Below are 21,768 nucleotides of genomic sequence, written 5' to 3'. Positions count from 1 at the left end.
CATGCTTCACGCATACATGGGATCCAGTGACCATATCTTGATACCCATGATGGTAAATTTACAGCCTTAACTTTTTCAATTTTAGCCTTAAACCAAGACATCATTTTTGATGATTGTTACAAGGAACAAAATTCAAATAAGGCACACCTAGACTCGGTGATCCAACAACTGATCACTCCTACAATATGATCCAGCAACTGATCAATGATATACAGTACTGTGAATTTTCCACTAAATCACAAAACCTTACTCATATCAATGAGTCACAGGGCAACAATGACAGACAAACATACACTATGATTTTTCAAATAAATCACATAAGCCTCTCTCATATAGCAATGAGTCAGAGGGCACACTTTAAACTGTATTGGGTCTACTGATCACTATAAATCTTCCGATCCCACTTCTGACACCAAATTTTGTTCCCAGTGGAACTATTGTATCGGAAGTATAGTGAGAATCAGGGACACCTCAATACAGTTTAACAATTATTTATTTACAAAATCATTAACAAACAAGAAATTATACTTATACCACGTTCCTCAAAGGCAGTTACAAGAGATAGCCAGTCCAAACAAGAGAGTCCAAACATAGGGTGTATTTCCAGGGAGCCTCCTCTCACTGTGTAGTCCTGGATCTGTGGTCAGTCACAAGCACCCTGTCCTCAATCTTAGGTCCAATGGAAGCTCAAAATCAGTCTGTAGTGACCCTGTATTTAAACTAAATCCTGGGTGGTTGTCAAGGGATCATATCCACATATACATTAACTTGGATCCCTTGATTAGTGAATGCATATTGACAAACCCATTGTTGTATAGAATTTTAATTCAGGTCAGCTATCCTGTGTATTTAGAATTGTAGTGAATCTTGTCAAATGCTTTGGTATATAAAGCATTTGACAAGATTCTATAGTACTTGATCTCAGTAAACCTGTATATGTTTACATCAAATAACAATATTGTCTGGCTTCTCCTGTAACACAATGGCAGTCTAAATTCTGATTAACACACTATAGCTACTAGTCTATGTAGGAACAATGGCCCCTACAAAGATACACAGATACATTCTTTATAACACAGATATAGAGCTATCTAACACACATATACATAGAAGACAAACAGTTTACCCTAGGCTAAAAGTCAACACGGTTACAGGTTCCCAAACTTGGTCCTCAAGACAATACACAGGTCACCCGGCTTGTGCACAGGTGTATTTATTACTCACTGACACATTTTATCCACAGGTGGAGCTAATTATTTTACTTTTACAGTATTTTTACAGTAAAACATGTATTGTGTGTGGCCCTGAGGACCGAGTTTGAGAACGTAGTGTAGCTAATTGAGGACACAACAGTTGTTAAACACACAAAGCTCGAATTAAATCATTATTTATAGATGATTTATAGCAATTCCAAATTAACGGTTGTGCAGGGGTTCTGTGGAGCTGGTGAGACCAGAGATTCTGTAGCACGGAACTGGGGATGAACACAAAGCGTCTTGGACATGAATAAATACCAAGGTACCAGAAATCGTTTATTTTATAATAGCTCATCTGTAGCAGTGGTCTGTATACAAACAAAGCAGGGCAAAGATAACAGGCTGCAATAGCTGGAGATGTACTAAGACATATGACAACAAGTTATGCTAATCTGAGGCAACGCTTGCCGTCCTGCGCAAGGTAAAATCCCTGCTGACAATGGCAGTGATAGGATCCGACGCCATTATGGCAAATGTGATCGCACGGGGCGTTTGGTTCATCACACTCATCTATGTCTAGAACAAAAGAAAAAAGAATAAATTAAGTTGCATTATCCATAGAACAACAATGACTACATGTCTTACATAGAGGACAACATACGGTCAACATTGTGAATGGGTCAATGCAATCAGTGACGAGTTATTGGAGGCTAGTGTTTAATGATTCCTGCATAAAAGTCTTTCCAAAATTTTTAAATATAGAAAATAAAAAGTCATTTTAAATGTTAAAAAGTTGGATAATCATTTTACACCCCACACGCCTGTACCTCCACATACTGGAAACAACAATTCTTAATACTAGGTATAAGAACCAAAGAGCGCTTGAGTCATGAATTGCCACCTTAAAAGCAGCTGCTAAATGGGGGATGGTCAGTCTCCGGATAACAAATGGAAAAGACAAAAACAGGTTGCAGCACTTAAATGATGAGAATAGGTGAATCAATTAAAATATCATTTTAATAAGACAAATAATAATCTTATGGCCCAATAACTTAATACAGAAATAAAATGAAAGGTTAAAAACAGCATCAGAATTTTCCAGATTGTAAGAATTTGTAAGCGACCCACAGTGGGGTTGGAATATAACCTACGCTGTCCACAATAGCATCAGTCCTGATTAATGATGGAGTCCGCACGGCGTATTTTCCTCGAAAATCTGGCAAATTCTGATGCTGTTTTTAACCTTTAATTTTATTTCTGTATTAAGTTATTGGGCCATAAGTTTATTATTTGTCTTATTTAAATTATATTTTAATTGATTCACCTATTCTCATCATTTAAGCACTGTACCTCCACATACCTCTCCAAGATCATTAACATCTTCACCTACCTGTCCTACATAATTTACAACTCCACCAACCTGTCCCACATCATTTATACCTCCAACTACCTGTCCCACATCATTTACACCTCCACCTACCTGTCCCACATCATTTACACCTCCACCTACCTGTCCCACATCATTAACACCTCCACCTAACCTGTCCCACATCATTTACACCTCCACCTACCTGTCCCACATCATTTACACCTCCACCTAACCTGTCCCACGTCATTTATACCTCCACCTACCTGTCCCACATCATTTACACCTCCACCAACCTGTCCCACGTCATTTACACCTCCACCTACCTGTCCCACATCATTTATACCTCCACCAACCTGTCCCACGTCATTTATACCTCCACCTACCTGTCCCACATCATTTATACCTCCACCAACCTGTCCCACGTCATTTACACCTCCACCTACCTGTCCCACATCATTTACACCTCCACCTACCTGTCCCACGTCATTTACACCACCACCTACCTGTCCCACATCATTTACACCTCCACCTACCTGTCCCACATCATATACACCTCCACCTACCTGTCCCACATCATTTACACCTCCACCTACCTGTCCTACATCATCTACACCTCCACCTACCTGTCCCACATCATTTACACCTCCACCTACCTGTCCTACATCATCTACACCTCCACCTACCTGTCCCACATCATTTACACTTCCACTTACCTCTTCCACATCATTCACACCTCCACCTACCTGTCCCACATCATTCACACCTCCACCTACCTGTCCCACATCATTTACACATTCGGTTTTCTTTCTGGTAGTGCTGCGCTTTGCTCCTTGTGGTTTGTGTGGGTGGAAATGAATGGATGATTGCTGAGTGGTTTATGCAAAATGCGTTTTATTTGAACAAGGTGCAGGTTTATACAAGGTGCATACAATGTGAGTACAAAGTATCGGTAGCCCTGTTACATAACGTGCAGTTGTAATTATATAATAAAAAAAAAGGGGGTTTTGTTTTTTTAAAAATACAATGATGCGTTATAGATGCGAGAGTGGCAGTGGTGACCGTTGTTTTGTGTCACCTGATGGTGGGACAGGTAGCGGCGTCCCGCTTTCCTGTTCCCTGGGTGTCCTCGATATCCTTAAATCGGTGGTGGTGGGTGGCAAAAAAGTTCCTGAGTCCTTGGATGCCCAGGTATGCCTTAGTCGGTGGGGGTAAGGTTGTGGTGGGGGTACTGCCAGAGGGGAGCCGGCGATGTTCTTAGGTCTCCTTGTGTGTTCTCCTGACAGTTGTTTTCTGGTCAGTGCTTGCAGGTGATCGGAGCGCTCGGGCAGGGAGGTTCGTTATGGCCGGTCTGGACTCACCGTGCGTAGCTTCCCCGCGGGTGGGTCTCCCCGTTGAAGGCTGGATTTTGTCCTGCCTTCCCCGGTGTAACCCGCCGTGGGTACCGCTGACGTGGTGTGTCTGGCGGGGGTCGCGGGCGGGTGATGCTTTTGATCGCAGCCCGCCGCCCGTAGTTTCCCGCCGACGGACCTGTCAATACTCACCTTCCCTGGATCCGTCTTCTGGTTCGGCGTGCGTGGCTTGCTGCGTGCCGGACCGGTGGGCGTCTCGCTTGCTGGCTTGTCTGTGCTGTACGCTGCGGTGTTCCTTCTGCTGTGCCGGTGGGATTGCACAGTGCAGTTGCGTAGCGGTCTGTGATGGCAGATGGCGGAGGTGCTGGGGATATCGGGGATGCCTCTCCTGGTTGCTGTCAGTCTCGTGGGTGATTGTCGCTGTGTATCCTCCAACGCGTTTCGGCCTACTGGCCTTCTTCTTCCAAGAAGAAGGCCAGTAGGCCGAAACGCGTTGGAGGATACACAGCGACAATCACCCACGAGACTGACAGCAACCAGGAGAGGCATCCCCGATATCCCCAGCACCTCCGCCATCTGCCATCACAGACCGCTACGCAACTGCACTGTGCAATCCCACCGGCACAGCAGAAGGAACACCGCAGCGTACAGCACAGACAAGCCAGCAAGCGAGACGCCCACCGGTCCGGCACGCAGCAAGCCACGCACGCCGAACCAGAAGACGGATCCAGGGAAGGTGAGTATTGACAGGTCCGTCGGCGGGAAACTACGGGCGGCGGGCTGCGATCAAAAGCATCACCCGCCCGCGACCCCCGCCAGACACACCACGTCAGCGGTACCCACGGCGGGTTACACCGGGGAAGGCAGGACAAAATCCAGCCTTCAACGGGGAGACCCACCCGCGGGGAAGCTACGCACGGTGAGTCCAGACCGGCCATAACGAACCTCCCTGCCCGAGCGCTCCGATCACCTGCAAGCACTGACCAGAAAACAACTGTCAGGAGAACACACAAGGAGACCTAAGAACATCGCCGGCTCCCCTCTGGCAGTACCCCCACCACAACCTTACCCCCACCGACTAAGGCATACCTGGGCATCCAAGGACTCAGGAACTTTTTTGCCACCCACCACCACCGATTTAAGGATATCGAGGACACCCAGGGAACAGGAAAGCGGGACGCCGCTACCTGTCCCACCATCAGGTGACACAAAACAACGGTCACCACTGCCACTCTCGCATCTATAACGCATCATTGTATTTTTAAAAAAACAAAACCCCCTTTTTTTTTATTATATAATTACAACTGCACGTTATGTAACAGGGCTACCGATACTTTGTACTCACATTGTATGCACCTTGTATAAACCTGCACCTTGTTCAAATAAAACGCATTTTGCATAAACCACTCAGCAATCATCCATTCATTTCCACCCACACAAACCACAAGGAGCAAAGCGCAGCACTACCAGAAAGAAAACCATTTGCCAAACTATCCGGATCGGTCACCGGACAAGTGCAGCAGCTAGCACCGCGCCACCCCAGTGCGCAGGACCCACCCCAAGAAAATCATTTACACATTCACCTACCTGTCCTCCCACACATTTGCACCTCCACCTACCTGTCCTACATCATTTACAACTCCACCTACCTGTCCTACATCATTAACACCTCCACTTACCTGTCCCACATAATTTACACCTGACCATACCTGTCCCACATCATTTACACCTGACCATACCTGTCCCACATCATTTACACCTGACCATACCTGTTCCACATCATTTACACCCCCACCTCCACCTACCTGTCCCACATCATTTACACCTCCACCTACCTGTCCCACATATTTTACACCTCCACCTACCTGTCCCACATATTTTACACCTCCACCTACCTGTCCCACATATTTTACACCTCCACCTACCTGTCCCACATCATTTACACCCCCACCTCCACCTACCTGTCCCACATATTTTACACCTCCACCTACCTGTCCTACATATTTTACACCTCACTATATATTATCCATATTTACACCTGACCATATCTGTCCCACATCATTTACACCAGTGGTTCTCAACCTCGGTCCTCAAGGACCCCGTTTTCCAGGTCACCCAGCAGGTGCACAGGTGCAGTCATTACTCACTGGCACATTTTTCAAAGATCCACAGGTGGAGATAATTACTTCACTTGCGATTCTGTGTGGAGACCTGGAATAACGTGAACTGTTGGCAAGTAACACTTAATCGGCCCTTATTCTGGTCCGCTTGCAGGGACCAGAATATTTGCAGGGGCTCCGTTGGTGGGTGTATGTGCAGGGCCATTTCTGTGCATTTTCATACGCCAGGTGCGTGCGGCCACGGCAAACAGCGTGTTCGCCAGGCGCAAGTGTGCGGGCGTGGGGCGACGGGCCCAGGCCATTTGCATATGGAAATGCTTAGCGTTTCATGGGCGTTTCCCATGTCAGCTGCCCGCCCACTTCCTCCGGAGCGGCCATGCATATTTAAGTGACTTGACAGCCACTGTTATATGCGTGCACCTTCGACATCATTTGATGGATCCCACTAGTGTAGTGGGATCCATTACTGTGTAACATCCAATTCGCAGGCACTGCGAGGGAATCGCCCTTGCGAATGGGTGGAAGCCAGGCCACCATTCGCAAAGGCGGGGTTTGGTGGACTTGCAAGGCAGCGAATTCACAGCCTTGAGGATCAACCAGAATTACCCCCATTATTCGCTATACCTTCAGCATATACCGGTAATATATGAACGTTGCAAAAGGTTATTAGAAATGTACTGCTGAGGCCGGAGAGGGCACTTCTGTTTTATGGGTGCTGCTCTGTCATCATTAGGCGGAGATGCTGCCCGGGCTTCATGCAATCAGCAAGGTAAAAATATATATTTAGAGATCTATTATTCATTTTACTTCCCTTAATAGTGAATTACTTATTCCAAATGCATAGAACCATGATGAGAACACAGCAAAGATATATTCCCATTTATAGCTACTGATGAGAAAGCTGACACTGGAAGGCTGATAATGAAGTGCTAGATTAATATATTATCTGACCCACTGACTCCCGGCTTATTGCAACTTCACATTCATTTCATAAAGTATAACCTTGGTCTTCTGTCTCCTTCTTCTACATAGCACTGGCACAGCAGAGACTGGAGCTGGTGCCAGTGGCGGAACTAGAAATCTTGCGCCCCTCTACCACCCCGTCCCCATTCATTGATTATATTTTAATTTAAATGCTAGTTGCCAAGGGTTACATACTCGTAGCCAAGGAGTTACATGCCCATTGCCAGGGGTGTACATGCTCATTGCCAGGGCAATATTTATTCCAGAGAGGCAATATATATATATATGTATATCACTACCCAGAATCTGTATATGTAATGTACGCTTCCCAGTAGGACCTCCTGCATCTATCCATCTGTTAATGTAAGACCTCTAGCATTTGTCTGCTCCAAGGTGGCAGCCATTTTTGGTGGGACATCTTCACTGATGCACAGCATAACTCCCCAGGCAAATTGTGTGATAGATGGTACAGTAATGTTCTACTGGAGACAGCATGACTACAGCTTCTAAAGCAGACAAGCGGTGGGGTTTCCCATAGCAAATGATGTGATTATTTTCTACAATGCATACCTCCCAACATTTCTCAAAAGGGGGAACGTGACCAGGGCCGTCTTTTCGTATGGGCTTAATGGGCACTTGCCCAGGGGCCCCAGGTGTATAAGGGCCCTATGCTGATAGCTGAGGATCCCCTTTTTTCAGGGATACCAGAATTTTGCAAATCGGCCCTGGGGACCTGGAGATATCCAACTTCAAAGCAGCAGTTCACACCCGATCTGTTAATTGCAATTCCCAATCATATATCTCAGGTTCTCTCTGACTTAGAGTTTTTCTGAATTATTCCAAAAGCTGGGACTCTCCCCCTTCTGTTAACACTAGCGGCTTGTCTCTATCATGCCCAGAACCAGAGATATCAGCCTCCCAGCAGCCAGTCCCTGCTCCAGCTCCAAACATCTGGGTACAGATTTATATTTTTGTCAATGGATTGCTCTGGCTCCTGATCTCTGATCCCCAAGTTCCCAGCACCTCCTGAAAGTTGGGACTCTAGGTTTTTATGCTATTGAAGGCTAAGAAATCTATTTCCAGATAATGGTGATATCTGCAGTCAAACAAGCTGCCCTTCCACCAGAAATATTAAGCCCACTCCATTATCCAACCCTCCCCTGCGTATAAAATACCCCCTACCTCCCTGGAAGTCATTTACAAGGGACCCTTCATTCAGCTCAGTACCCCCTTCCACACGTTAGTGTTCTCCCTCCCACCACCTGTGCAGTAAAGGAGTAATTAGCAGAAGTTACTGCTCCAGGTCCTACATGTTGAATGGAAGATAGAGCACCCCCTGCCACCCGTGGGACATTAAAGGTGCTGCTGATAGCACACCCCACTCCTAGAAGGGGAGAATGGGTAAGGGCCCCAGTGCATTGCTTTGCCCAGGGGCCCACACTGCTGTTAAGACGGCCCTGAACGTGACCGTGTCACAAGGGGTCTGGCTGCACGGCAATGCCACGGCCATGAGCCATGGCCTTGTTTTGTCAGTGTGGAGGCATGACCAGTGCTCTGTGAGCTGCTGGCCATGCCCCTGTTCTTCTGTCTCTAGGGAATAGATGGTGTGCAAAGAACAGTGACACCAGGACTTCCAACTGACCCCCACCGTGGTTGGAACAATACCCCCCCCCCCCCCAAAAAAAAAAAAATGGGACTGTCGCATAAAAATCAGAACAGTTGAGAGGAATGAGAATGCAGTAGAGAAATTATTGCCAATATCTCATTGGTTGCTATGGGAAACATCTATACTTTTAATCTTAAGACATTTAAAAAAAAAATGCTGGATTTTATCGCAGGATGTCCTTGCGAACTACAATCCATATGCACGCGCAGTCTATCGATTACCACCCGGCCTGCGGATTCAGGTCTGAATAACCCCCTAAAGGGTTATTCAGGACAATGGGTCTTCCTCAATAACCCCCTAAGGGGTTATTCAGGACAATGGGTCTTCCTCCCGTCCCAAGAACCGATAAATCGCACGGCTGAACACACTGCCCATCTGTTGTACGGTCACGTGATATATCTTTGCCCGCTGCATTTACCTGTGAGCCATTGTCATCAGGGATGGCCCATCTTACGTGGAGCCTATTAGATGGGACAATATCGCTGGTGGTGCGCACTGAGCGATATGGCAAATATATTGTTCCAATCTGTGTTGGAATAATATATAGCCCAGTGAGACAGAGCCGCCATGGTCGGTAGGTGGGAAGCCGGGAGTAGAACAGAGGCTAGACTAAAACCATACCCTGTACTCCAACCCTCCACACCCCCTTCCCCTATGAATTGTTATATGAAATACTCAGAAGTTACTCACCAATACATTCACTGTAAGAAGTCGATGTGAAGCGGAACCCTGGTGGACACTGGCACGTGTAGGACCCCTCCGAATTGACACATTGCATGTGACATTGATGGATACCAAGAACACATTCATCTATATCTAAGTGGCAACAAAGAATGTTCATTAATAGCAACATACAGTACTGTCATTATAATCTATATTAGTAGCAATATTTATATATATATATATATATATATATATATATATATATATATATATACACACCACAAAAAGGAATTATAATAATACCTCCAAAGTATATTTATATGCAGGAAGCAGTGTGGGCAGCATCACATTGCTTGTGCCCTCTGTAGAGTAAGGAACCAGTGGGTGCCACACAAATGAATTGAGGGCATGGATCTGTACTGAGATACATTCTTGCACTGAAGCACCTGACCCCATCTCCACCATACAGAAGAGTTGTAATTGTGAACTGGCTGGATATAGGACCTAGCACAGTCCCTGTAACCACCAACTGGCTGGATATAGGACCTAACACAGTCCCTGTAACCACCAACTGGCTGGATATAGGACCTAGCACAGTGCCTGTAACCACCAACTGGCTGGATATAGGACCTAGCACAGTGCCTGTAACCACCAACTGGCTGGATATAGGACCTAACACAGTCCCTGTAACCACCAACTGGCTGGATATATGACCTAGCACAGTGCCTGTAACCACCAACTGGCTGGATATAGGACCTAGCACAGTGCCTGTAACCACCAACTGGCTGGATATAGGACCTAACACAGTCCCTGTAACCACCAACTGGCTGGATATATGACCTAGCACAGTGCCTGTAACCACCAACTGGATGGAGATAGGACCTAGCACCGTCCCTGTAACCACCAAATGGCTGGATATAGGACCTAGCACAGTGCCTGTAACCACCAACTGGATGGATATAGGACCTAGCACAGTGCCTGTAACCACCAACTGGCTGGATATAGGACCTAGCACAGTGCCTATAACCACCAACTGGCTGGATATAGGACCTAGCACAGTACCTGTAACCACCAAGTGGATGGATATAGGACCTAGCACACTGCCTGTAACCACCAACTGAATGGATATAGGACCTAGCACAGTGCCTGTAACCGCCAACTGGATGAATATAGGACCTAGCACAGTGCCTGTAACCGCCAACTGGATGGATATATGACCTAGCACAGTGCCTGTAACCACCAACTGGCTGGATATAGGACCTAGCACAGTGCCTGTAACCACCAACTGCCTGTAGATAGGACCTAGAACAGAACCTGTAACCACCAACTGGCTGGATATAGGACCTAGCACAATGCCTATAACCCCCAACTGGTTGGATATAGGACATATCACAGTCCCTGTAACCACCAACTGGCTGGATATAGGACCTAGCACAGTGCCTGTAACCACCAACTGGCTGGATATAGGACCTAGCACAGTGCCTGTAACCACCAACTGGATGGATATAGGACCTAGCACACTGCCTGTAACCACCAACTGGATGGATATAGGACCTAGCACACTGCCTGTAACCACCAACTGGCTGGATATAGGACCTAGCACAGTGCCTGTAACCACCAACTGGCTGGATATAGGACCTAGCACAGTGCCTGTAACCACCAACTGGCTGGATATAGGACCTAGCACACTGCCTGTAACCACCAACTGGATGGATATAGGACCTAGCACACTGCCAGTAACCACCAACTGGATGGATATAGGACCTAGCACAATGCCTATAACCCCCAACTGGTTGGATATAGGACATATCACAGTGTGGGCAGCATCACATTGCTTGTGCCCTCTGTAGAGTAAGGAACCAGTGGGTGCCACACAAATGAATTGAGGGCATGGATCTGTACTGAGATACATTCTTGCACTGAAGCACCTGACCCCATCTCCACCATACAGAAGAGTTGTAATTGTGAACTGGCTGGAGATAGGACCTAGCACAGTCCCTGTAACCACCAACTGGCTGGATATAGGACCTAACACAGTCCCTGTAACCACCAACTGGCTGGATATATGACCTAGCACAGTGCCTGTAACCACCAACTGGATGGATATAGGACCTAACACAGTCCCTGTAACCACCTTCTGGCTGGATACAGGACCTAGCACAGTGCCTGTAACCACCAACTGGATGGATATAGGACCTAGCACAGTGCCTGTAACCACCAACTGGCTGGATATAGGACCTAGCACAGTGCCTATAACCACCAACTGGCTGGATATAGGACATATCACAGTCCCTTTAACCACCAACTGGCTGGATATAGGACCTAGCACAGCACCTGTAACCACCAAGTGGATGGATATAGGACCTAGCACAGTGCCTGTAACCACCAACTGGCTGGATATAGGACCTAGCACAGTGCCTGTAACCACCAACTGGCTGGATATAGGACCTAGCACAGTGCCTGTAACCACCAACTGGATGGATATAGGACCTAGCACAGTGCCTGTAACCGCCAACTGGATGAATATAGGACCTAGCACAGTGCCTGTAACCGCCAACTGGATAGATATATGACCTAGCACAGTGCCTGTAACCACCAACTGGCTGGATATAGGACCTAGCACAGTGCCTGTAACCACCAACTGCCTGTAGATAGGACCTAGAACAGTGCCTGTAACCACCAACTGGCTGGATATAGGACCTAGCACAATGCCTATAACCCCCAACTGGTTGGATATAGGACATATCACAGTCCCTGAAACCACCAACTGGCTGGATATAGGACCTAGCACAGTACCTGTAACCACCAACTGGATGGATATAGGACCTAGCACAGTGCCTGTAACCACCAACTGGCTGGATATAGGACCTAGCACACTGGCTGTAACCACCAACTGGCTGGATATAGGACCTAGCACACTGCCAGTAACCACCAACTGGATGGATATAGGACCTAGCACAATGCCTATAACCCCCAACTGGTTGGATATAGGACATATCACAGTGTGGGCAGCATCACATTGCTTGTGCCCTCTGTAGAGTAAGGAACCAGTGGGTGCCACACAAATGAATTGAGGGCATGGATCTGTACTGAGATACATTCTTGCACTGAAGCACCTGACCCCATCTCCACCATACAGAAGAGTTGTAATTGTGAACTGGCTGGAGATAGGACCTAGCACAGTCCCTGTAACCACCAACTGGCTGGATATAGGACCTAACACAGTCCCTGTAACCACCAACTGGCTGGATATATGACCTAGCACAGTGCCTGTAACCACCAACTGGATGGATATAGGACCTAACACAGTCCCTGTAACCACCTTCTGGCTGGATACAGGACCTAGCACAGTGCCTGTAACCACCAACTGGATGGATATAGGACCTAGCACAGTGCCTGTAACCACCAACTGGCTGGATATAGGACCTAGCACAGTGCCTATAACCACCAACTGGCTGGATATAGGACATATCACAGTCCCTTTAACCACCAACTGGCTGGATATAGGACCTAGCACAGCACCTGTAACCACCAAGTGGATGGATATAGGACCTAGCACAGTGCCTGTAACCACCAACTGGATGGATATAGGACCTAGCACAGTGCCTGTAACCACCAACTGGCTGGATATAGGACCTAGCACAGTGCCTGTAACCACCAACTGGATGGATATAGGACCTAGCACAGTGCCTGTAACCGCCAACTGGATGAATATAGGACCTAGCACAGTGCCTGTAACCGCCAACTGGATAGATATATGACCTAGCACAGTGCCTGTAACCACCAACTGGCTGGATATAGGACCTAGCACAGTGCCTGTAACCACCAACTGCCTGTAGATAGGACCTAGAACAGTGCCTGTAACCACCAACTGGCTGGATATAGGACCTAGCACAATGCCTATAACCCCCAACTGGTTGGATATAGGACATATCACAGTCCCTGAAACCACCAACTGGCTGGATATAGGACCTAGCACAGTACCTGTAACCACCAACTGGATGGATATAGGACCTAGCACAGTGCCTGTAACCACCAACTGGCTGGATATAGGACCTAGCACACTGGCTGTAACCACCAACTGGCTGGATATAGGACCTAGCACACTGCCTGTAACCACCAACTGGATGGATATAGGACCTAGCACAATGCCTATAACCCCCAACTGGTTGGATATAGGACATATCACAGTCCCTGTAACCACCAACTGGCTGGATATAGGACCTAGCACAGTACCTGTAACCACCAACTGGCTGGATATAGGACCTAGCACAGTACCTGTAACCACCAAGTGGATGGATATAGGACCTAGCACAGTGCCTGTAACCACCAACTGGCTGGATATAGGACCTAGCACACTGCCTGTAACCAACAACTGGATGGATATAGGACCTAGCACAGTGCCTGTAACCGCCAACTGGATGGATATAGGACCTAGCACAGTGCCTGTAACCGCCAACTGGATGGATATAGGACCTAGCACAGTGCCTGTAACCACCAACTGCCTGTAGATAGGACCTAGAACAGTGCCTGTAACCACCAACTGGCTGGATATAGGACCTAGCACAATGCCTATAACCCCCAACTGGTTGGATATAGGACATATCACAGTCCCTGTAACCACCAACTGGCTGGATATAGGACCTAGCACAGTACCTGTAACCACCAACTGGATGGATATAGGACCTAGCACAGTGCCTGTAACCACCAACTGGCTGGATATAGGACCTAGCACACTGCCTGTAACCACCAACTGGATGGATATAGGACCTAGCACAGTGCCTGTAACCGTCAACTGGATGGATATAGGACCTAGCACAGTGCCTGTAACCGCCAACTGGATGGATATATGACCTAGCACAGTGCCTGTAACCACCAACTGCCTGGATATAGGACATAGCACAGTGCCTGTAACCACCAACTGGTTGGATATAGGACCTAGCACAGTGCCTCTAACCACCAACTGGCTGGATATAGGACCTAGTACAGTGCCTGTAACCGCCAACTGGCTGGATATAGGACCTAGCACAGTCCCTGTAACCACCAACTGGATGGATATAGGACCTAGCACAATTCCTGTAATCACCAACTGGCTGGATATATGACCCAGCACAGTGCCTGTAACCACCAACTGGCTGGATATAGGACCTAGCACAGTGCCTGTAACCACCAACTGGTTGGATATAGGACCTAGCACAGTGCCTGTAACCACCAACTGGATGAATATAGGACCTACTGTAGCATAATTCCTGTAATCACCAACTGGCTGGATATAGGACCTAGCACAGTGCCTGTAACCACAAACTGGATGGATATAGGATCTAGCACAGTGCCTGTAACCGCCAACTGGCTGGATATAGGACCTAGCACAGTGCCTGTAACCACCAACTGGCTGGATATAGGACCTAGCACAGTGCCTGTAACCACCAACTGGCTGGATATAGGACCTAGCACAGTGCCTGTAACCACCAACTGGTTGGATATAGGACCTAGCACAGTGCCTGTAACCACCAACTGGATGAATATAGGACCTACTGTAGCATAATTCCTGTAATCACCAACTGGCTGGATATAGGACCTAGCACAGTGCCTGTAACCACAAACTGGATGGATATAGGATCTAGCACAGTGCCTGTAACCGCCAACTGGCTGGATATAGGACCTAGCACAGTGCCTGCAACCACCAACTGGATGGATATAGGACCTAGCACAATGCCTGTACCCACCAACTGGATGGATATAGGACATATCACAGTCCCTGTAACCACCAACTGGCTGGATATAGGACCTAGCACAGTGCCTGTAACCACCAACTGGCTGGAGAAAGGACCTAGCACAGTGCCTGTAATCACCAACTGGCTGATATATGACCTAGCACAGTGCCTGTAACCACCAACTGGCTGGATATAGGATCTAGCACAATTCCTGTAATCACCAACTGGCTGATATATGACCTAGCACAGTGCCTGTAACCACCAACTGGCTGAATATAGGATCTAGCACAGTGCCTGTAACCACGAACTCGTTGGATATAGGACCTAGCACAATGCCTGTATCCACCAACTGGATGGATATAGGACCTAGCACAGTGCCTGTAACCATCAACTGGTTGGATATAGGACCTAGCACAGTGCCTGCAACCACCAACTGGATGGATATAGGACCTAGCACTATGCCTGTACCCACCAACTGGATGGATATAGGACCTAGCACAGTGCCTGCAACCACCAACTGGATGGATATAGGACCTAGCACAATGCCTGTAACCACCAACTGGCTGGATATAGGACCTAGCACAGTGCCTGTAACCACCAACTGGCTGGAGAAAGGACCTAGCACAGTGCCTGTAATCACCAACTGGATGAATATAGGACCTAGCACAATTCCCGTAAGCACCAACTGGATGGATATAGGACCTAGCACAGTGCCTGTAATCATCAACTGGATGAATATAGGACCTAGCACAATGCCTGTACCCACCAATTACCCAGAATCTAGCCCAGGTCAGCTGTTTAGAGGAACACATGCCTCAGTTTATGGTTATACTCATAGTATTTGTTTCTTTTGAAAGGGGAACAACCCTGCCTCCTAGTTTTGGCCATGACCCTTTTGTATCACCCAAGCCCACTGATGGCTCTCGACAATACGTAGCACAGATCCTTTAAGCACCAAATCCAACAATGAAACTGTAATCACCATGTAATGGGTGCCAGATATAAAGGTTGTCAGAATGCAATATAATGCGTGTAAGCACCAAGTACCTGGTGAAAGGAACTACCACTGCCTATATCCAGTAACAGTCCACAGCCAGGAACTATCCAATTGCCTGTATCCAGTAACAGCCAATAGCCAGAAAATAACACATCGCCTGTATCCACCAACTGCCCAGAGCCAGGAACTATCACATCCCCTGTATCCACCAACTGCCCAGAGCCAGGAACTATCACATCGCCTGTATCCACCAACTGCCCACAGCCAGAAACTACCCCATCGCCTGTATCCACAAACTGCCCAGAGCCAAGAACTATCACATCACCTGTATCCACCAACTTCCCACAGCCAGAAACTACCCCATTGCCTGTATCCATCAACTGCCCAAAGCCAGAAACTATCACAGATTCTGTAACCACCAACAGCCCACAGCCATGAACTATCACATTGCCTGTATCCACCAACTGCCCAAAGTCAGGAACTATCACATCTTCTGTATCCAGTAACAGTCAATAGCCATGAACTATCACATTGCCTGTATCCACCAACTGCTCAAAGCCACAAACTATCACAGATCCTATATCCACCAAAAGCCCACAGCCAGGAACTATCACATCGCCTGTATCCACCAACTGCTCAAAGCCACGAACTATCACAGATCCTATATCCACCTAAAGCCCACAGCCAGGAACTATCACATTGCCCATATCCACCAACTTCCCAGAGCCAGGAACTATCACATCACCTGTATCCATCAACTGCCTACAGCTTGGAACTATCATGTCGCTTGTATCCTCCAACTGCTCAGAGCCAGGAACTATAACATTGCCTATCTCCACCAACTGCCCACAGCCAGGAACTATCACATCTCCTGTATCCACCACCTGCCCACAGCTTGTATCCACCACCTGCCCACAGAGCCTGCATCTATAAAAAGTCCAGATCTAGGAAATATCATAGTACTTGTAAGCACCAACAGCCCACAGCCAGAAACTATCACATCGCCTGTATCCACCAACTGCCCAGAGTCAGGAACTATCACAGATCCTGTATCCACCAACTGCCTAGAGCCATTAATTATGACATTTCCTGTATCCAGTAACAGACCACAGCCAGGAACTATCACATTGTCTGTATCCACCAACTGCCCAAAGTCTGGAACTATCACATCGCCTGTATCCACCAACTGCCCAAAGTCTGGAACTATCACATCGCCTGTATCCACCAAGCCAGAAGTATTTATTTCTGTGAATAGCTAAGTTGAGTATAATGGTATTATTGTAAGCTAATAACCCCCCGCACTATGTCTGTTTTATTTTTTTCACAGAATAAAAGGCAAGCTGAGAACAAGATCTGATTGTGTTCCATTACAATATGCCTCCCGTACCACTCTGCTGAGTGTTTATATCTACGTTTCCAACTCTCACTTAGAGTTCTAGCATAGCAATAATACATTACAAGCTGTCTGCATTTAGTGTTTATACGAAGAGGGGGGTGAACGAAACGCGGCGTCCTTTCCACATATCTGTGTGTTCCGTGCAAGCCCATAAGAATGGGTCATACCAGAAACATTTTGTTTTGGCAGCATTAAGTGTCCAATTGATTTAGTTAAGACTCCATAGTTGGAGAGCATCCAGAACACACCAGTGATAGCTGACAATGAATGCTTTTAGAGAGATTAATAGCACAATTTGTTTGGCGAGGGGTGAAAAAAGGCCCTACTAATTTCATTGCTAGATTTAGAATGAGTTACAAACTGACTCAGATAATGGAGCGTAATTTAAAATATACTTAGCAAAATCGTATCTACAGTACATGTAGAAAATACAGTATTCACATGAGCCCATATACAACAAATACAAATAATCTCATTTATACCCAACACCTCCAGGAATGACTGTACTGATATTAAAGACTACTGTACATTGGCCTAATTCAAGATTGATCGGAAGGAGCCGAATTCGGCATCGTACCGATGGTGGGGGGTCATATTTGCGCATGATCAGACCCCTCGTCGAGCTGTTCAGTCCAGATGGGGCAGGTGGATGCGCCCCCTCTAAGTGAATGCTGGTTAGCGAGTGTGTCTGAATCAGGCACCATGGGCAGAGAGCTGTATACTCAGGGATGGCTCTACCATTTGGCTTCTTTAGACAGCAAACTAGTTTGTCGGGATCTGGGGAGCGTCGCCAAGTGTGCAATAGTATTCCCAATGTGCAGTAAATACAGTAGGTAGAGTACACACAATCTGTCTGGTTGGGAATGGTAATCTCTGACTATAGATTTTGTGAAATGTCAAGGATCAGAACGGTATATAAGCAGCACTGCACATGAAGAAGTCAGCATGTCCAGTACCTTCATCAGGATAATCTGGAGTACGGGAAATACTTGGTGGCGCTGTTCAGAATGTCAGCAGCCTGGTTCTACCCTAGGTTCAATAAAACCCACAACTGAAAGTTAAATAATCTACAGTACGTATATAAAAGGCTAACTCCTCCTCACCTCTATAAGGTGACATACTGCCATTGACCACTAGAGGTCACTCGACTGACCAAATTACTCCCTTTTGTCAAAACAGGGACAATGATCTGTTTCAAACTTGCTGTATATGGAGAGAGAGAGAGAAGTGAAGACAGAGATAGGAGGTAGGATCAGATAGGGACTGGGGGCTGGGTTGAGAGTTTGTCTGCTAAAAACTGTCACAGCTCAAAGTGAAGGTACATTACAGAAGCTGTTATTTTGATAGGCTTTTACTAATAACAGAATAGAACGCTATGGCACTTACATTCAAACTATCTAAGGTAACAAAACTACCCAAAATATAAAGCATCACATACAGTATATACATAAATCTGTGTAGTAAAGAACATAAATACTCACCTTGTCTGGTGGTTGATCAATGTATTAATGACTTGTTAGTGTTGGATGTGTTTAGATGTTTATGCTATTTGAGTTGAGGACCTCCTTTTTTCATTACACACAGACGGCATCGTGGAATGAAAAATATCCATCAATGTTCAGCTAATTATGGTAGAAAGGTGGTGTATGCACACTCAATGGGTACAACATGAGGATGGAAGGTACGGTGCAGAGCTGACCTTGATGCAGCCGAGAAAGGCGGGCTTTAAGTATTCTTTCAGCCAAGCAGGAGACACCCTCCAAGTCCTTCAAGAACACTCTAATGGACCCCAGTTGGAGTTGCGCACCCACAGAAGTTCGGATGTGAGTGCAGTGTGGCCAAGCAGATGGTGGCCAAGACTGATCATGCAGCTACCAAACCACTGGTGCAGCAGCGCACCCTCACTGAGGACTGAATCGCCAACCAATACCTTCCACAAGCCAATTCCAGGCGCCATCCAAAAACTCACACTTGTAGTGCCTTTTTCCATCCTAACAATGCACCTTCACCACAAAGGGTGGATTTTCTGGCCCATGAATGCATCCAGGAGCTTAGTCATCTGCTGTCCAGAGCTGGTCTCCTGGGATTTCTTTGCGTTCCCAAAATCAAGCACAAGTTGGGTGGGATTTGTATGTAGAAGACATACAGTACCTGCTTCGGATTGGTCTAGTGTCTGCAAATTTGCTTGGAACACTCCAGGGAATACTTTGAAAAAACAACCCAATTGTTCACTTTGCTTGCAAATGTAATACTTTCTGTGCATCGGAAACTTATTGCACACTCCATGTAATATAATAAATTGCTTATTAACCTTTGCGTGCCAACGTTGCGGTGACAGATGTGCAAAACATCAGCTCAATTAATTTGCTTTGGATCATTTGCCGGCAATAACTAAAGTTCTTCATATTCCTTGACTTCTGCCTCGGCATTTTTTGGCAGATATTTTGCACATCTCTCGCAGCAACACTGGCACTCGAATGGTTAAGTATACAGTATGGAGGATTCATGAACTCACTTTCAATGCTCTGCTGGAAGCAAGATCAAAGTACAACAAAATACAAGGTTTTTCCTAGGCAACCCCCCCCCCCCCCCAATGACCCTACAAAAAAGATCTTAAGCTACAATTAAACTATGGAGCTACTTACAAAATGATATAAAACAAGTTTGATCCTGAATCCCCAATCTTTACTATTTTCGGTTGGGCTCGGGGAATTGGGTTGGTGGATTGGCGGTGATGCTGGGTCGGGGTATTGCTACGATTGGTGACTGGAGACCGTTAGTTGTTGATATCACTTTAAATAGAGCAGGAAAAGCTCCTCCTTTTTTTCAGCTAGACCAATATTACAGTAGCTCCTCCTCTTTTTCAGCTAGACCAATATTACAGTAGCTCCTCCTCTTTTTCAGCTACACCAATATTACAGTAGCTCCTCCTCTTTTTCAGCTACACCAATATTATAGTAGCTCCTCCTCTTTTTCAGCTACACCAATATTACAGCAGCTCCTCCTCTTTTTCAGCTACACCAATACAATAAAGGACTTTCCTGTTAATGATATAACTATATTGGCATTGGAGTCATGCAACAATTGAAGCATAATAGATTAGTTTATTATCATTTATTTATACAGAGCCACCTTATACGCAGACTGTACAGAGAATAGCCACGCTCGTCAGTCCTGCCCCATTTGAGCTTACAATCTAAAATCCCTATCATACAATTACACACGTTCTATGGTCCATGTTTTGTGACAGCAGCCAATTAACCTGCGCTAGCAATCTGCCTTTGGACTGTGGGAGGACAGTAGAACATCTGGAGGTAACCGGAGCAAATAAGGAGAGAACTGCCCGAGCATGGAATATGGTCATTAGCTTGACCCTATGAAGGTCAACATGCATGGGATCAACCAATGAAGGTTGACACCTGAAATAGGGCGACATGGCTAAGGTCGACAGGGTTGGAAGCTCGACACAAGCATTAGGTCGACAATGTTTTTTTTTTTTTTTCAACTGATATGTGCCAACAGGCTGAATTTTATGCCTTACCATCCACTAGGACATGGAGGGAGGATTAAATAGTGTGCCGAGCACAGAGAGCCATGCAAGGGAACACAGTGCACCAATACGGTGCCCATGTCGACTGTGATGACATTCAGGACAAAAAAAACATGAAAAACCCATGTCCACCTTCCCCATCTATTGCTTGTGTCGACCTAATGATCCTGTCGACCTAAACCCATGTCCACCTTTAGAGGGTGTCGACCTAAGGCCTTTTTACCTTCAGTGGTCAACCTAATGATGTCGACCTTCCTGTTGTCACATATGATCCCAACCCTTATTTAACAATATTACAGTAACCATTTAAGCTAATTTAAATGAATTTAGGAGCCAGCAGCATGGGGCCTGGGCCTTCAAGAGCTCTGATGGGCCCGGGCACTGGAGGGTTTGGCCAAAACTTGGTAGGTGTGGCCACACCCCACCTTAAAGAAAACTGACCAGGGCCCTAATGAGCTCTGATAGGCCGGGCACAGGACAGCATGGCCAAACTTGGGTGGGTGTGGCCAACCCCCCTTTAAAAACAACTCAATAAACATAAACTTGCAGTGCCTCAGCACAGGGACGTGGCTCCAGGGGAGGTGACGGCACTGGCTCCAAAGGGGACACTTCTCCCTACTTACTACCGCTGGCTGTGCAGCAGTGGGTGTGGCTTAGGACCCGGGACCACTCCCCCCATTCTTGGCACCCCGGCAGGTGAACCCTCCAAGCTTTCTGCAGCATTATCATCAGTGTGCATAGTTTGTCTAATACGACCATATTGTTGCTCATATATATCCTTAATA

At 46.6% G+C, this 21,768-nt stretch overlaps 1 protein-coding gene across 2 annotated transcripts in view; it reads right to left on the bottom strand.

Annotated features, from left to right (window-relative positions):
• Nucleotides 1-1,519: 1,519 nt before the first annotated feature.
• CRTAC1 (cartilage acidic protein 1) overlaps nt 1,520-21,768 on the bottom strand; it is a 527,150-nt gene continuing 506,901 nt past the window's right edge. For both annotated transcript variants that reach the window (XM_083149576.1, XM_083149577.1), the window contains exons 15-16: nt 9,354-9,479; nt 1,520-1,772 (exon numbers count right to left, since the gene is read on the bottom strand). In XM_083149576.1, the coding sequence (XP_083005702.1) occupies nt 1,639-1,772; nt 9,354-9,479 (260 nt within the window). In that variant the 3' untranslated portion in view covers nt 1,520-1,638. The remainder of the gene's footprint in view (nt 1,773-9,353; nt 9,480-21,768) is intronic.

The sequence above is a fragment of the Crinia signifera genome, chromosome 6 (assembly GCF_055691185.1).
Source record: "Crinia signifera chromosome 6, ASM5569118v1, whole genome shotgun sequence".
NCBI lineage: Eukaryota > Metazoa > Chordata > Amphibia > Anura > Myobatrachidae > Crinia > Crinia signifera.
This window is presented reverse-complemented; position numbering and strand designations above follow the sequence as displayed.